Source organism: Haliotis rubra, unplaced genomic scaffold (assembly GCF_003918875.1).
Source record: "Haliotis rubra isolate DU_JTF1 unplaced genomic scaffold, ASM391887v1 Scf572, whole genome shotgun sequence".
NCBI classification, from domain to species: Eukaryota; Metazoa; Mollusca; class Gastropoda; order Lepetellida; family Haliotidae; genus Haliotis; species Haliotis rubra.
Genome location: NW_025767271.1, coordinates 405,312 through 423,211, shown reverse-complemented (window position 1 = coordinate 423,211; position 17,900 = coordinate 405,312). Strand labels below are relative to the sequence as shown.

The 17,900-nt window shown below is 39.5% G+C and overlaps 1 protein-coding gene across 1 annotated transcript in view; it reads right to left on the bottom strand.

The window, feature by feature from the left end:
• Positions 1–17,900, bottom strand: part of LOC124254483 (protein bicaudal C homolog 1-B-like) — a 139,612-nt gene that overhangs the window by 40,411 nt on the left and 81,301 nt on the right. Inside the window, exons 5-9 of the mRNA XM_046688292.1 lie at positions 15,175–15,336; positions 10,941–10,994; positions 5,499–5,732; positions 3,249–3,461; positions 2,617–2,674 (exon numbers count right to left, since the gene is read on the bottom strand). Of these exons, the coding sequence (XP_046544248.1) occupies positions 2,617–2,674; positions 3,249–3,461; positions 5,499–5,732; positions 10,941–10,994; positions 15,175–15,336 (721 nt within the window). The remainder of the gene's footprint in view (positions 1–2,616; positions 2,675–3,248; positions 3,462–5,498; positions 5,733–10,940; positions 10,995–15,174; positions 15,337–17,900) is intronic.

The window sequence follows — 17,900 nt, the reverse complement described above, 5'->3', positions numbered from 1 at the left end:
TGCCACATTTAATTCTGTAATTATCTTGTAGGATCGTATGTGCTGATGTTTAGATGCCAAATTCTGGCATCAGTTCATATGGAGTGGGTGATAACTTTTTCATGTCACAAGAATACAAAATCCTCATTAATAATTTCAAATCATGAAAATGCAGACAAATATTAATATGCATATTAAGCATTGAATTGTGATCATATCATCATGGAAATAGCAATGAGCTGGACCCACATTTAAAACTACTGTTGATTCGGGTTAAACATACTCAATACAGTGGAAACTGCCTAAGTAAAGACCGCTTAACTAAACAGACCGGATAAGTAAACACTATTCTTTGGTCCCGGCAAATTTCTTCATTAATTATCACTATTAGAGTCCGGTTAATTAAACTCAGATAAGTAAACAATACCGCTTAACTAAACGTCTTCACACAGTCCCTAGAAGTAAATTACTTAACGAAAAAGACCAGATAACTAAATTAGCGATCACCACATAATCTGATATGAGGGGCACGTGTCAGTCTCCAGCTCCCTGGCTTAACTCAATGAAATTTTATGAAATAAAACATGTCATATTACTTACAAATTTTGTCTGTTATTCTTTTGTATACATATACATGCATATGGTTGTCATTTGCAGGTTTTGATAAGTTTGGATAAGTAAAATACCTGATAAGTAAACAATTTTGGCGAGTCCCTTGAAATTTTACTTATCAGGTTTCCACTGTAATTTATAACTTCACAATATTTTGATGCAATGATCAAAAAAATTGTTTCTGAAACAAGTCACTGTCTAGGCTCCCATGGTTGTGACCATGGAAATATTATGTTGACATATGATAGTGAGACGAGAAGATATTACTTCTAATGAGTCAAATTAAGGCATTTATTATACATGTAACCTAGCCTTGTCAACTAAAGCCTATTTCAAGGTATCAATGGTGGTAATCTGACAGTGGTTGTTCTGCCTGTAACTTCACAAACAATTTGGCCGAGAGGAGAACCTGTATACAAGAAAACAGTTATTGTTGAACAATTTTGGTGATTGTGGGTTCAATTCCCATATAATGTTGCCTGATAGTGATTCTGGGTTTGTCAGTACCATAACTGCACTGATGGGTTGCACCAAAATGATAATATCTGACACCTGAATCACTTCAAGCTTTCCCTAACATTGAGGTGACAAGCAATCACTACCATACCTGCGCTGATGGATTTCACCAAAATGATAATATCTGACACCTGAATCACTTCAAGCTTTCCCTAACATTGAGGTGACAAGCAATCAGTACCATACCTGCGCTGATGGATTTCACCAAAATGATAATATCTGACACCTGAATCACTTCAAGCTTTCCCTAACATTGAGGTGACAAGCAATCACTACCATACCTGCGCTGATGGATTTCACCAAAATGATAATATCTGACACCTGAATCACTTCAAGCTTTCCCTAACATTGAGATCCAACTGAAATCCTGTTCAAATGCCTTAAAACCCAAATCACTCACTCACTCACAAACAAAGGTTCTGCAAATATCTTCTCAATGCTAAAGTTATGTGAATACAGGCTGGCCCATCTTTTTTCTATTTTTGTTATATTTGCTGCTGTTGGCAATATACCAGACATATCGATATGCATGGTACCTTGTAAATATTCAAGCCCACAAACCAGTGGGTGATATTATGAGCATCAGAACAAGGACTAACACTGATCACCCAATCCATTTCAGTTAACTATTGAGACAAGCAAAAGAGTTGTGGTGATTCTAGCTTTTCAGATATGCCATTGAAATAGATTATAATGACAAGTTATGAGCTGAACATCTTCAACTTTATTTTTGCTCATCACCATTGGTTCATCACAAAGAACTCCCCATGATGTTGAGAGTGGGAAAATGGCCTCTGCAATCGAATGATATTGAGCCCCCTACTTGTTAAAATCTCAAAAACAAGTTGCAACATCATTCATATAATCACATCAGACAATTCTGGGTTTCATACAAAATATTTGGCTGTCCATTTTAGTTGATAAATTATATCCTGATTTAGGTATGAAGTAACAATTCACTTACAGCAATAAATGCTGTATTTATATTTTTTTATAAAACAGACATCCTTCTTGCACATGATACATAGGCATACTAGTATATATAGGCTATGACACCTGGGTGTTTTGGGATGGTTAATATCCTACATTAGGAATAAACATTGTTGCTATAGTGTATCACTGGCCTAATGTTCATATTACATATTCATGCATTTTAACTCTCAGTGATTAGATTTCCTTAACATTGTTAAACATTGTTAAACATGTTTTCCTTGCAGTACCTCTATGTATGCATATATATCTCCCTGATACTCCCCTACTATTCACCTTGAGTTTGATTTTCTTGGATCCAAGCACGGACAGAACCGTAACCACGACATTCAATCCGGACACGATCGCCTATAGATGGGTGTGACGCCATGTTTGTTTACACTGTGAAAGTAGTCCACAAAATTTGCATATGATCTCTCTAGTTGGCATCAATATCCATATATGATCCCAACAGATACCAAAAATATCTGTTGGCTTTATCCTGCTGAGAACTACCAATTGAATGATAAATATACCTACCTTGTTCCAAATCTATGTCTTCTTTGACATCAAACATTAGAACTAAGGGGAGACAACCCTGAAAAGAAATATGTAAGAAAAAATTAGAAAGAACATGTACAAAAACAATGGCAGATAGGTCAAATCCCACATCAGTAAGTTATGACAATACTGTCATTATCTGCCTTCACCTGTAGGACGGCACGAGTAACAACAATCTTCACCATTGTCGGACAGTGACACACAATCAGTACAGTCACACATTACATCCAACTGTTCACCAATAACATGGCCACAAGGACCTTTTCTGCCTCAATAATCAGTGACCGGTTTTACAAAATGGCACTTCGGCATCTCCCAGACCCCAATCCTCTTGATGGACTATTTCACAACACGTTGCCTTTTGCACATAACTGCCTTTTTCAATTAAACTTACTGATATCTCACAAATACTTTATTACATACTGTCAAACACTGTTAGGTCAAAGTTGAAAGGACCTGTGTAAAATTTATCCAAAGTTCGACAGAGCCATGAACTGATGACTAAAGAATACAATACACTAGGACCAAGCTTTTCCTTTAAGACACAGTACGTTCGACATCATCAAAGACCATCACAACTGTAAATCTAAAAATTAATTAATTCAACTTACGATGAGTTGTTGTCGGGCTAAGAACACACTTTCAATACTTCCAGTGATATAGACTGTTCCTTTTCGTTGTTGCGTGGCGGTGTTGGGATCGGGGAAGTGTATACTGGCCCCTGTCCGCTGCATGATCTGCTTGATGTTGACACCTGCACGGCCAATAATGAACAGGTGGTGCTGTTGGGCAATCTCCAGCTGCATGCTGACTGCCAAGGTGTTCTGGACACAGAAACACACAATCAGAGATCGACCAATAAACACATATACAACACTAGATTAAACATGTTTCTTGTTTCAGGCCATAATCAGAATCAAAATTCCAACCTGGTGGCCTGCAACTAGACAAGCCCTAGTCAGAAGAAACACTGGTTGACATTATGACCATGCATTCAAACCAAGTCCATGTCATGAAATTCCCTGATCACATACAGTCATCTCTTAGGATCTTTACTTGATGCACCGCCTCTGTGGTGTAGTGGTTAGAGCGTCCGCCCGGAGAGCGGAAGGTCGCGGGTTCGATCCCTGCCCGCTTCATACCAAAAGACGGTAAAATATGGTACTTGTTGGTCCCTGCCTGGCTGGCCCTCGGCATTAATGGGTACAACAAGGACTGGTCGGCTCGGAGTCAGTATAATGTGCCTGAGTGGGGTATTCATGCTTCACTGCGGCATGGTATCTCAGTGGGCTAGCACTATAAAACCAGCTTAAGTCTGGGCTAGTACAAGCAGCCGCACATACACATACACACGCATGCATGTCGTCATATGAGCGAAATATTCTCAAGCACGACGTTAAACCCAATTTCACCTCACCTCACCTTTACTTGATGCTAATGCAACAACATTTTCACAGACAACACAAACAAATGTTGTTTTGAGACTAGTATTGCCAACATGTTAAGCATGTCATTCATATATTGAACTAAACTTTTCTCTTTTGACGTAAACACTGACATTCACAGCATTAATTATAAAAAGGAGACTGCAAGTTTATCATTTCTCCACTAAAACATTTATCCTCTGGAAATAAATTGAACTGTTAACTCAAAACAAACCAAGACCACCAACAGACTGAAAATAAATGGATTTCTCTCACATTGACAAAAACACACACAATAATCTCTTTCTTTCATTAGGTCATTAGCCATAAAACATACCATGTAAAGAATACTCACTTTTATCAAAAACATTAACTTGAGTCTGGAGTTTGTCATTTTTATGAGGATAGATAAAGTGCTGAACATATTTAAGAGATATTTCTCCTAATAATAAGAACATGTCAGAATTTCAGGAATAAAATTGTCTGCACCATGGCACTTTGAAAACAGTCTATAAATACATGCATCTCAAAGCGGCAGTCAATCTGATTCACAGCAGATGTAAATCTTTCAAACAAAGCCCTTATTATGAGTTTTTGGTGATGAAGTTTTTAATAACATCTTTTTACACATACATTTCATAGGCTCACAAGTCTGTGTGACTGATTAATTTAGCTTCAACTTTACCTCTGAAGGAATGTTATTCTTGCACAGAGGCTCCATTATCACTACCAGCTCATCCTCATGACCACATAATCGTATGGCCATATTACACCCCTCCATGGTTAACTGTGGAACCGAATATGGTGCTTATCTCCCTTCAGATTCCATAACCTCCCCATGAGCTGAATTTGCGTTTGGCTTTTATCTAAAGTTAATCAACTGGATGCCATGTGTATTTATACAATTACAGATCAAAACATGCCTTCTCAGATTAGGATGATTCTCAAAGGAAAACATTTATGTTTTGATGATTTTGGAGTGGCTCAATTTTCATTTCGCAAAATCAGCAGTTGCAGTCAAGTGGTTACAGCAACTGCTTGCCATGCCAAAGTATCCCAAAGTTTATTCCCGTGAAATCCCATTTCTGGTTATATTTGATGGCATTTTGCTAAAGTGGCATAAAGCCATATTCAAAAGCTTATGAGGTGCAAGTGAACACCCTTGATCAATTTTTAAACATCCCACGTCACGATATGGCTGAGATATTGCCGATGTGACGTTAAATATTAACTCACTCACTCACTTTAAACATCCCATGCCCAATGAAAGTGAGTGCTATTGTACAATGCTACCAGCACTGTTTGAAACAATTATTGCCAAGGATACCTTCAATGTGCCTGCAAACATGTTTGTTAATGACCCAACATTTGTATCGGTGACCAATAAAGGACATCAACCACCAGCATCTGGACATACAGGAGTGAGTCTTCACTTACACATCCAGTGAGCTGTTCCATCAGTTTAGCTGTGGCATCCTTGACAGCCTTGGCATTGTTGACAGAGCCCCTGACAATGACAGTGGTGACGTACATCCGGGGACGCTGCTTGAGGCTGACCTGTACGTTGTAGGTCTGTTGGAGGGACTGGATTGCTGGGGAAGAGGCGTCTGGTAGCGGGTGCAGCATGCCAGACACAGGCAGCTCAAACATAAACACTAGTGGCAGCAACTCCTGCAACAAACAAGGTGGTGATAACTAGTGGCAGCAACTCCTGCAACAAACAAGGTGATGATCACTAGTGGCAGCAACTCCTGCAACAAACAAGGTGATGATAACTAGTGGCAGCAACTCCTGCAACAAACAAGGTGGTGATCACTAGTGGCAGCAACTCCTGCAACAAACAAGGTGGTGATAACTAGTGGCAGCAACTCCTGCAACAAACAAGGTGGTCATCACTAGTGGCAGCAACTCCTGCAACAAACAAGGTGGTCATCACTAGTGGCAGCAACCCTGGCAAGGGGCAGCAACTCCTGCAACAAACAAGGTGATGATAACTAGTGGCAGCAACTCCTGCAACAAACAAGGTGGTGATCACTAGTGGCAGCAACTCCTGCAACAAACAAGGTGATGATCACTAGTGGCAGCAACTCCTGCAACAAACAAGGTGATGATCACTAGTGGCAGCAACTCCTGCAACAAACAAGGTGATGATCACTAGTGGCAGCAACTCCTGCAACAAACAAGGTGATGATCACTAGTGGCAGCAACTCCTGCAACAAACAAGGTGATGATCACACTGAGTGGCAGCAACTCCTGCAACAAACAAGGTGATGATCACTGGTGGCAGCAACTCCTGCAACAAACAAGGTGATGATCACTAGTGGCAGCAACTCCTGCAACAAACAAGGTTATGACCGCTGGCAGCAACTCCTGCAAGAAACAAGGTGGTGACCACTAGTGGCAGCAACTCCTGCAACAAACAAGGTGGTCATCACTAGTGGCAGCAACTCCTGCAACAAACAAGGTGATGATCACTAGTGGCAGCAACTCCTGCAACAAACAAGGTGATGATCACTAGTGGCAGCAACTCCTGCAACAAACAAGGTGATGATCACTAGTGGCAGCAACTCCTGCAACAAACAAGGTGATGACCACTAGTGGTGGCAGCAGCAACTCCTGCAACAAACAAGGTGATGATCACTAGTGGCAGCAACTCCTGCAACAAACAAGGTGGTCATCACTAGGGGCAGCAACTGGACCGAAGACTTGCATGGGTAACAGATGTCTACTTATATCACGGAACCTTCCATTATACCTAGCACTGTCCATGTATGAACTGTGTCCCCTGTGAGTTTTCATGTACAATGAACCGTCTCCATTTTCTTCTCCTTCTGGAAGATTACCCCAACTGTCTCAGATTAGCAACAGCTTTCAGATTCCATTAAAATACAAATTTCACAGGAATCATTTTTAGAAGCATACAAAATGTATTTTATCAGGTCACGCCATCATCAGGAATCTACGTGATTTTATGACTGAACACAATCCTATGATTAAATTGATATAATACATTAACAAAACACCAATGAACACAAATACATGAACTCAACAAAATTCAACTGTTTGCCAAAAGATATAAGAAATACACAAAGCCTTTCACAAAGTGGTCAAAAGCAACATGCTATATCTGGGATTACACTTTCTCAGTAAGATAGTGATTCCAGTACATTTTCTTTGTTTTTCATCTGTAATTCGAATCCACATTCTGAGGGTGAGGCACTAAAAGGCATACTGCAAATATGTAATGGAAGCAGAAAACACTAGAAGAAATTCTCATTCAAAATTGATTAAAGCTAATAGCAATGATTATGGAAATGAAATAATCAGTAGAAATATAGAAATGCACGCCAGTGCAGTTATATGCTATCAAGTTTCTACTGGGTCAACATGGGTGAGAGAAAGGGCAATCCCCACACGTAAACTATGGGGATTCCCCCTACTTGATGTGAGGCTCCAGAAGAGGGGGCTACATGCTCTGACATTCTTTCTTGATTGCAGGAGCCTTCCAACAGAAACATTTATCTTTCAGTTGTTTTGCTGTTTTGGTATTCAGTGGCACTGCATATCACACCTACCATCAGTAGTGATTACTGGGACTACAGATATACCTACCATGTTATCAGAAGCAAACTCATGGCCGATATGGTTGTGATGACATGAGTGGGCAGGGTTTTACTACTACTTGTTTTGGACAATATTCCAGTAATTATTTGCCAATCAGTTATCCATTTTCTGCTGAAGAGTATATACATAATAAATCAGAATTAATATAGCCTTTTTTACAATGAACTATGTAAAATGAGTTTTTGCTGAGTTATGTCCCTTAGGTGTGCCTGGACGTGGTATCCTCAATTTGAGCTGACTATGATCCATATTTTGTCAGTACTACACCTATGCTTGTCAGTTCCTTGAAGTAGTTAATGTCTATGACCCACTGCAGGCTTTCCTCAACAATTAAGCTGATGCAAGTAACCAATTTTTACTTCTTCAAAGCACTGACTGACTCACCGACTCACTCACTACAATGTAAGATTTATTCCAACATGGCAGCTATACACTTTATTAACTGCTGACAAACAAAACCATGATTTCACTCAGTAATTCCTGCTACTGATCAACATATAAGACAAACATGTTTCTTTCTTTGTAAGAAATTATATACATGGTCCAAATAGATGCTTGTCCCCTGCTGTGATATTGCTGGAATATTGCTAAAACGGACTTAAAACCAATCTCACTCACTCACCCAAAGAGATGCTTGATGTACTTACAAAAGATTGATCATATAAATGTTTCTGACCCTCTTGACAAGAGTATGATTTGACCATGTTTGACATTACTGTCCTTCGTCCAGCAGTCAATGTCATGGCAATAGCTGGTACTTGGTCTCAATTAGCCATAACACAAATTATGGCAAGGAGTCTGTCAATATACTCTGGTCCGACTAGCAAGGAATGGTTTCCTTGACACAATTCCCTTACTGCTGCTGCCACATGCAATTGTTGGAAGAAGCAGGAATACTGGTTTCCAGGCATGACAAATTGGCCGGTTGGAACTCATGCACTGCTCCATGTGATCAACACAAACTTTTATCAACTCTGATGTTTTTGGGGAAACTCCAAATCATTATACACTTATTGAGTGGCTGTGTACAAATGCTTGAGTGCATATAGCTATTAGCAGCTTCCAAGTGCAGTGCCTGTCAGAAGTTTGAAAGTGGTCCAATTAAAATGATGTTTAGTTAACCGTATGGGATGTTTTATATAAACATTTTCTTACTGTCCTAAAAATCTTTGGATTCTTTAAACACATCAACTAAAAGTGTGAGAACTTATACCAGTATTACAGTGGTTGCCCAATGATATAGCATACAGTTAAATAATATACTGACTCCAAACCAACAAGTATATACCATTAAATGATTAATGTCGACTACCGGGCTGGTGAACAAGAAGTACCATCACATCTACTGACAATTTAGCTGTTGGAAGCTAGTATGTTGACAATTTAGTAGTGTTGGCAGCTAGTATGTTGACAATTTAGTTGTGTTGGAAGTTAGTATGTTGACAATTTAGCTGCATTGGAAGTTAGTATGATGACAATTTAGTAGTGTTGGCAGCTAGTATGCTGACAATTTAGCTGTGTTGGCAGCTAGTATGTTGACAATTTAGTTCTGTTGGAAGCTAGTATGTTGACAATTAAGTCGTTGGAAGCTAGTATGTTGACAATTTAGTTGTGTTGGATGCTAGTATGCTGACAACTTAGCTGCATTGGAAGCTAGTATGTTGACAATTTAGTAGTGTTGGCAGCTAGTATGTTGACAATTTAGCAGTGTTGGCAGCTAGTATGTTGACAATTTAGTTGTGTTGGAAGCTAGCATGTTGACAATTTAGTTGTGTTGGCAGCTAGTATGTTGACAATTTAGTTGTGTTGGTAGCTAGTATGTTGACAATTTTAGCAGTGTTGGATGCTAGTATGTTGACAACTTAGTATGTTGACAATTTAGTTGTGTTGGAAGCTAGTATGTTGACAATTTAGTTGTGTTGGATGCTAGTATGTTGACAATGAAGTTGTGTTGAAAGCTAGTATGTTGACAATGAAGTTGTATTGGAAGCTAGTATGTTGACAATTTAGTTGTGTTGGCAGCTAGTATGTTGACAAGTTAGTTGTGTTGGAAGTTAGTACATTGACAATTTAGTTGTGTTGGCAGCTAGTATGTTGACAAATCATTTGCATCTAAAGTAAGAATTAAAAAAGTAAAACTTAATTTAAAAAAGAAAATACAAAACGATCAAAATATACTGAGGGAAAAAAATAAGGGATCACATGAAAGCACAAGTGTTCCTTTATTTGTTTCCAGGTTTCTTTACAAGCTGTGCGATAAAACGCTTGTGAAGAAACCTGGAAAGAAATAAAGGATTACACTTGTGCTTTCATGTGATCCCTTATTTTTTTCCCTCAGTATATATACCCATTATCCATCAAACCAGGTAACATTTGGCAGACTATATATGGATCACTGGGACCCAGTTTGATGAAGAAGTAACTGTTTGTCTGTCACCTGACAACTTCAACTTTACTACTGTGAGAAATCATCAGGACACATGGACATGTTTATACTCATCTCCTTAGTCTCTTACAAGGTGTTTAAACAAGCAGGCCATATAAAGCTGTTACAGGGTTAAATCTAAACTAATCCAGCAGTAGATGGCCATACAAGATGTGTACAAACACAAGTGTCTAGATGGCCTTGTAAATCAACTGAGAGGACACAATATACCAACCAACTTCAAGTGTCTCAGTAAGAAAATATACTCATGGAAACGAGTAAGGGAACACATGAAAGTACAGGTGTTGTGATGAAACCTGGAAAAGAACAAAGGAACAGTTGTACTTTCAAGTGTTCCCTTATTCGATTCCATGAGTATAGTTTAACATAACCATGCATAATACACCAGCTGGGCTACCCTCCTGTGTTGCTCCTTCCATCACTAGCTACAGATAATTTTAATAAATGAAAGGACAAAACATACTTGTGGGAGACAATTCTTGCTATAAAATAAATGATTTCTTTCCCAATATGCTGGAAATAAAGTTTGTCCTCCTTTCAACAAAACAATCTGTGCCTCCTGAAGAGCTGACTGATATTCTTTCTTTAAAAAAATATCCCGGGCCAGAATTTTAAAATGTTGTTCCCTGACCAAAAGCTAGTAGGATTATGGCAATATGTAACATGTGTACATTCACTACACTGTACGTAGAAGTAAAGGTGTTAGCACAACTCACTTGTCATCATTTGCCTGAAAGTTGTAATCTGTTCTTTTCAACTGGCAGCTTTGGGGTTAATATATACAAGTCCATCACTAGCTCGTTACTTACCCTTATCTGGGCACGTGCTGATTCTACACCGGCAGGTTGGCCTGCTATAGACACCTGAAACATATATAAACAGTACTGTAACACAGGTATACATATGTACACACTAACCAGGGCCCCGTTCCTCAAAGCGATCGTAGCGCAAAGTTGATCGTAACGCCCATACTTTAACATAGACTTACGACTGTTGTAGCGCTACGATCGCTTTGAGGAACGGGGCCCTGGGCCTAGATTTTGAAGCTCTCTTAGCGCTAAGATAGTCGTAAGTTAATGTTAATGTATGGCACTTACGACTATCTTAGCGCTAAGAGACCTTCGGAAATTTAGGCCCTGAACCACAGCCGTAATAGACTGTAGTGAATGAGTTAAGTTAATTCTATTTTAGACCGTATCTTAGGTGAGAATATTGATGAGTGCAGCTTTCAACAACAAACAACCAAACCATGTGGATAGAGCATGTGCACAAGGAACAGAGGGTTGGTGTTGGATTCTGAGCTACATCATACCAACAGATGACAAAGCAGCGTAGTTCTTTAAAAAATATAACTTTGTTTGACTTAGTATATGCAAACAACACAACTGACTGACTGACTGAGTTTGGTTTTACGCCGCTTTTAGCAATATTCCAGCAATATCATGGCGGGGGACACCAGAAATGGGCTTCACACATTGTGCCCATGTGGGGATTCGAACCCCGGTCTTCGGCATGACGAGCCAACGCTTTAACCATTGGACTACCCCACCGCCCGCAAACAACACACACTGTCACTGGGCTTAATATTCCATATGAATACATGTGATTAGATATTGCACTCCATACAAAGCTGTACAGAGAGATGACCAGTGAGAAGAAAGGAGACATTAACATCACATAATGGCCTGATATTTAGCGATACAAAATATATTATCCTTTTTCTGTCAACTACACTTCATTTCGAGGCGTGAGTAGATATGATTGTGAATTCTGTGAATAATGCGGACAGAAGTTATAATTATTGGTAACTGGCAGTTGTCAGTGGTGAGTTGGCCGCGATTAGGACACTACCTTGGGGGTCGGATTATGCACGAAACATACCATTTTGATACTGATTTTAAGGGTCAAGTTAGGGAGTTTGCTTATCTATGAGATCGGCTTATCTATGGTAATATACAGTACAGTCTTAAAGTACAATGCACACCTTGATATCTTCAAGCTACTAAATCTCAAATCGCAACTCACAGCTTTCAAAATCTCAGTCTGTCAGGCTGATTGTACACTAGAGACACTCTGCTCAACCATTCCTTTCTTTCAATACGATATCTGCATTCCATGATACGTTCACTGCCGAAGTATAAATGCTAAGCCTCATTAGAGCCAGAGAATGTCTATGTTACTTGCATGTTGAGTTGAACAAGCAGGTACACTGATGAAAAGGTCCCATGTTTATAGCAGGTAGTCGAGATAGAATCCATCAGCATCAACTTCACTGCTTATCATCACTCACACATTGCTTGCTTTCACCCACACTACATTGGCTGTGCAGATTTTTCTATCATGTCTGAAGAAATAACGATTTGTGATGTGGAGTTATCCCGTGGAAGTTTTTCTGAAACATGTTTATGCCTCATTGCCGGCTTGCAAGACAGCCAGACCCATTGTGTGTTCACATTCCACTGTACACTGCTGCTCTGTGGAGCTGCAAGGTAGAGGAACTTGACTACCATCGCATCACCTATACAGACATGTACAGCATGTGGATGAAGCGCTGCTGATACAGGGAAACACATGGTATCCAATTGGTAGACCACTGGTAATATCAAACTGGTCTGGAGCTCAGTGCTGACTAATCGTTATGTAACAATTGGATTTAAGGAAAAGGGAGGGTCTGTGTTGATTGTTACTAGTCTAGGACCAGTGGACTGGTGGTTGTGACTATCTCTGTCATGCTTCTGCCTTCCTCCGTAATAATCATGCTGCTGAGAGAGGTCTATCCCATCTTACTAACATCCCAAACAGACATACCGGACTGCTCTTCTCCATATATACCAATATACCAACATCCAAGATTGCTCTTCTCCATATATACACCAACATACCAGACTGCTATTTCCCATACACACCAGCATACCAGACTGCTCTTCTGTAGACACACCAACATACCTGACTGCTATTCTCCATATACACCAACATACCAGACTGCTATTCTCCATATACACCAACATACCAGACTGCTATTCTCCATATACACCAACATACCTGACTGCTCTTCTCCAGATACACCAACAAACCTGACTGCTCTTCTCCATATACACCAACATACCAGACTGCTCTTCTCTATATACACCAACATACCAGACTGCTCTTCTCTATATACACCAACATACCAGATTGTTATTTTCCATATACACCAACATACCAGATTGTTATTTTCAATATACAACATACCTGACTGCTCTTCTCTATATACACCAACATATCAGATTGTTATTCTCCATATACACCAACATACCTGACTGCTCTTCTCCATATACACCAACAAATCTGACTGCTCTTCTCCATATACACCAACATACCACATTGCTCTTCTGTAGACACACCAACATACCTGACTGCTATTCTCCATATACACCAACATACCAGACTGGTCTTCTCCATATACACCAACATACCTGACTGCTCTTCTCCATATACACCAACAAACCTGACTGCTCTTCTCCATATACACCAACATACCAGACTGCTCTTCTCCATATACACCAACATACCAGATTGTTATTCTCCATATACACCAACATACCTGATTGCTCTTCTCCATATACACCAACAAAACTGACTGCTCTTCTCCATATACACCAACATATTAGATTGTTATTCTCAATATACACCAACATATCAGATTGCTCTTCTCCATATACACCAACATATCAGATTGCTCTTCTCCATATACACCAACATACCACATTACTCTTCTCCATATACACCATCATACCACATTACTCTTCTCCATATACACCAACATACCAGATTGTTATTCTCCATATACACCAACATACCACATTACTCTTCTCCATATACACCAACATACCAGACTGCTATTCCCCATACACACCAGCATACCAGACTGCTCTTCTGTAGACACACCAACATACCTGACTGCTATTCTCCATATACACCAACATACCAGACTGCTATTCTCCATATACACCAACATACCTGACTGCTCTTCTCCATATACACCAACAAACCTGACTGCTCTTCTCCATATACACCAACATACCAGATTGTTATTCTCCATATACACCAACATACCACATTGCTCTTCTCCATATACACCAACATACCAGATTGTTCTTCTCCATATACACCAGCATACCACATTACTCTTCTCCATATACACCAACATACCACATTACTCTTCTCCATATACACCAACATACCACATTACTCTTCTCCATATACACCATCATACCACATTACTCATACCATATTGTTATTCTCCATATACACCAACATACCAGATTGTTATTCTCCATATACACCAACATACCAGATTGTTATTCTCCATATACACCAACATACCAGATTGTTATTCTCCATATACACCAAGGGGCTGTGGGTTAGCCTAGTGGTTAAAGTGTCCGCTCGTCACGCCGAAGACCCGGGTTCGATTCCCCACATGGGTACAATTTGTGAAGCCCATTTCTTGTGTCCCCCGCCGTGATATTGCTGGAATATTGCTAAAAGCGGCGTAAAAACCATACTCAGTCAGTCAGTCTATATACACCAACATACCAGATTGTTATTCTCTATATACACCAACATACCAGATTGCTCTTCTCTATATATACTGACATACTACATTGCTCTTCTCCACATACACTGACATACCTGAATGCTCTTCTCCATATACAGCGTCCACCCAGAGAGCAGAAGGTCGCGGATGCGATCCCCGACCGCGTCATACCAAAAGACAGTAAAATATGGTACTTGTTGGTCCCTGCCTGGTGCTCAGCATTAATGGGTACAAGAAGGACTGGTCGGTTCAGAGTCAGTATAATGTGTCTGAGTGGGGTATTCATGCTTCACTGCGGCATGGTATCTCAGTGGGCTAGCACTATAAAATCAGCTTCAGTCTGGGCTAGTACAAGCAGACGCACATACACATACACACGCATGCACGTCTTCATATGAGCGAATTATTCTCAAGCATGATGTAAAACCCAATTTCACCTCACCTCACCATATACACTGACATACCTGATTGCTCTTCTCCTGGACACTGCTGCCTCTATTGGAATCAGGGAAGTGGATGTGACAACCGGTATCCTGCATCACCTTCTTGATGTTGTTGCCTCCCTTGCCGATCACATGGGAGTGCTCCGTGTGAGACACGTCCATCTTCAGTGTCACACGATTGCTCTGTAACAGTGACAATAACATCCTGTATCAGTTCCTGTCACTTGTATCAAATATTGTGGGAAGTAAATTCAGTGTTTTCAGGCACCGAAATGTTTGGAGTGCAAACCCAGGAGAGATTCCAAGAAGCATATGAGTCAGCATCCCATGTCTTTAAAAACTGACAATAAAAATGACCCAAAAAACAATTGCATTTAGTTGTACAATATAATATAATGCATAATAGTATACCTCACTGTTTCGTATGTCCTTGGATCTTGAAAATAAGATACACAAATATTGCAAGCATACACATTGTGGGAATTCAAAAAAGAATGACAAACAAGCATTGTCACTAAGGTGACATAATCCCCCGCCGCAAATGATCAAATCAAACTTATAATGTAATGAAAGTTTAAGATGAAGTTAAATGTCAACAAAAACATGACCAGTCAACCTCTCTTGATATCTTGCTCTTTAGTTGTTCAAGACACACTTTTTCCTTGACATTTGAATGTCATAGTGTATGAAATATGCACAAATAGTACTAAAGAAATTGCTTATTGAAAAACATTCAAGGGAAGTCTTGAAAGTCTATGAAGAAAATCCAGTGAACCGTTTTTTAAATATCTTGCTGACAATTCTGGTTAACAAAGCTGAAATCTTCAAAGTTTCGTCATGACCCTGAAAATTATGTGCAGGTCACCAAAATTGACTGGGCCCTGGGCCTTCCCTAGATGAAGCTTGGTGTCAAATATGAAGAAAATCCAGTGAATATTTTTTGCGATATCTTGATGACTATCTTAACATACAATTTAACATGCTGAAATCTTCAAAGTGTCTCTGTGACCTTGAAAATTAAGTGAAGGTCACCAAAATTGACTGGGCCCTGCGCCTTCCCTAGATAAAGCTTGGTATTGAATATGAAGAAAATCCAGAGAACGGTTCTTGAGATAGCTTAACATGCAGGTAAAACGTTAAAGTCCCCTTGTGACCTTGAAATGAAGGTCAAGGTCACCAAACCTGGGACCTTTTTATACTGTGATGAACCTAGGTATCAAATATGAAAAGAATCTAGTGAACGGTTCTTAAGATATTCCAATTCGCATCGCATGGACGTATGGACGTCGGATGGACAGACAGAGCCTAATATTATATCCCCGACTCCTTGCCATGAGATAACACATTGATCCTTGCCATGACACTAAAATGATACCAGGGGAAAAATGTGGTGTATATTCCATTACAGATGGGGAAGAGGAACATTACATGTGTTTGAATACAGAGCCTTCAGTATATAGAATTTTCAGTTCATGTCCAGCAAGCAACTGTAAAAGACTGCCATTGCCAGAAAAACTGAGTACGTGTATAGGGCTGTTGTCATGTGTGATCTGTCTGAGTGTGTCATTATACCAAGACAGAGAGGATAGTGACTCTGGGTAACGTGTACACTCATTGATTTGCCGCATGGCTATTGACAAACATCTATGATCATAATGGTAAATCTGACAAACTGCTATGGAGAAACATCTATGATCATGATGGTATATCTGACAAACTGCTATGGAGAAACATCTATGATCATGATGGTATATCTGACATACTGCTATGGAGAAACATCTATGATCATGATGGTATATCTGACATACTGCTATGGAGAAACATCTATGATCATGATGGTATATCTGACATACTGCTATGGAGAAACATCTATGATCATGATGGTATATCTGACATACTGCTATGGAGAAACATCTATGATCATGATGGTATATCTGACATACTGCTATGGAGAAACATCTATGATCATGATGGTATATCTGACATACTGCTATGGAGAAATATCTATGATCATGATGATGGTATATCTGACATACTGCTATGGAGAAACATCTATGATCATGATGGTATATCTGACATACTGCTATGGAGAAACATCTATGATCATGATGGTATATCTGACATACTGCTATGGAGAAACATCTATGATCATGATGGTATATCTGACATACTGCTATGGAGAAACATCTATGACCATGATGGTATATCTGACATACTGCTATGGAGAAACATCTATGATCATGATGGTATATCTGACATACTGCTATGGAGAAACATCTATGATCATGATGGTATATCTGACATACTGCTATGGAGAAACATCTATGATCATGATGGTATATCTGACATACTGCTATGGAGAAACATCTATGATCATGATGGTATATCTGACATACTGCTATGGAGAAACATCTATGATCATGATGGTATATCTGACATACTGCTATGGAGAAACATCTATGATCATGATGGTATATCTGACATACTGCTATGGAGAAACATCTATGATCATGATGGTATATCTGACATACTGCTATGGAGAAACATCTATGACCATGATGGTATATCTGACATACTGCTATGGAGAAACATCTATGACCATGATGGTATATCTGGACATGTATATCTGACATACTGCTATGGAGAAACATCTATGATCATGATGGTATATCTGACATACTGCTATGGAGAAACATCTATGATCATGATGGTATATCTGACATACTGCTATGGAGAAACATCTATGA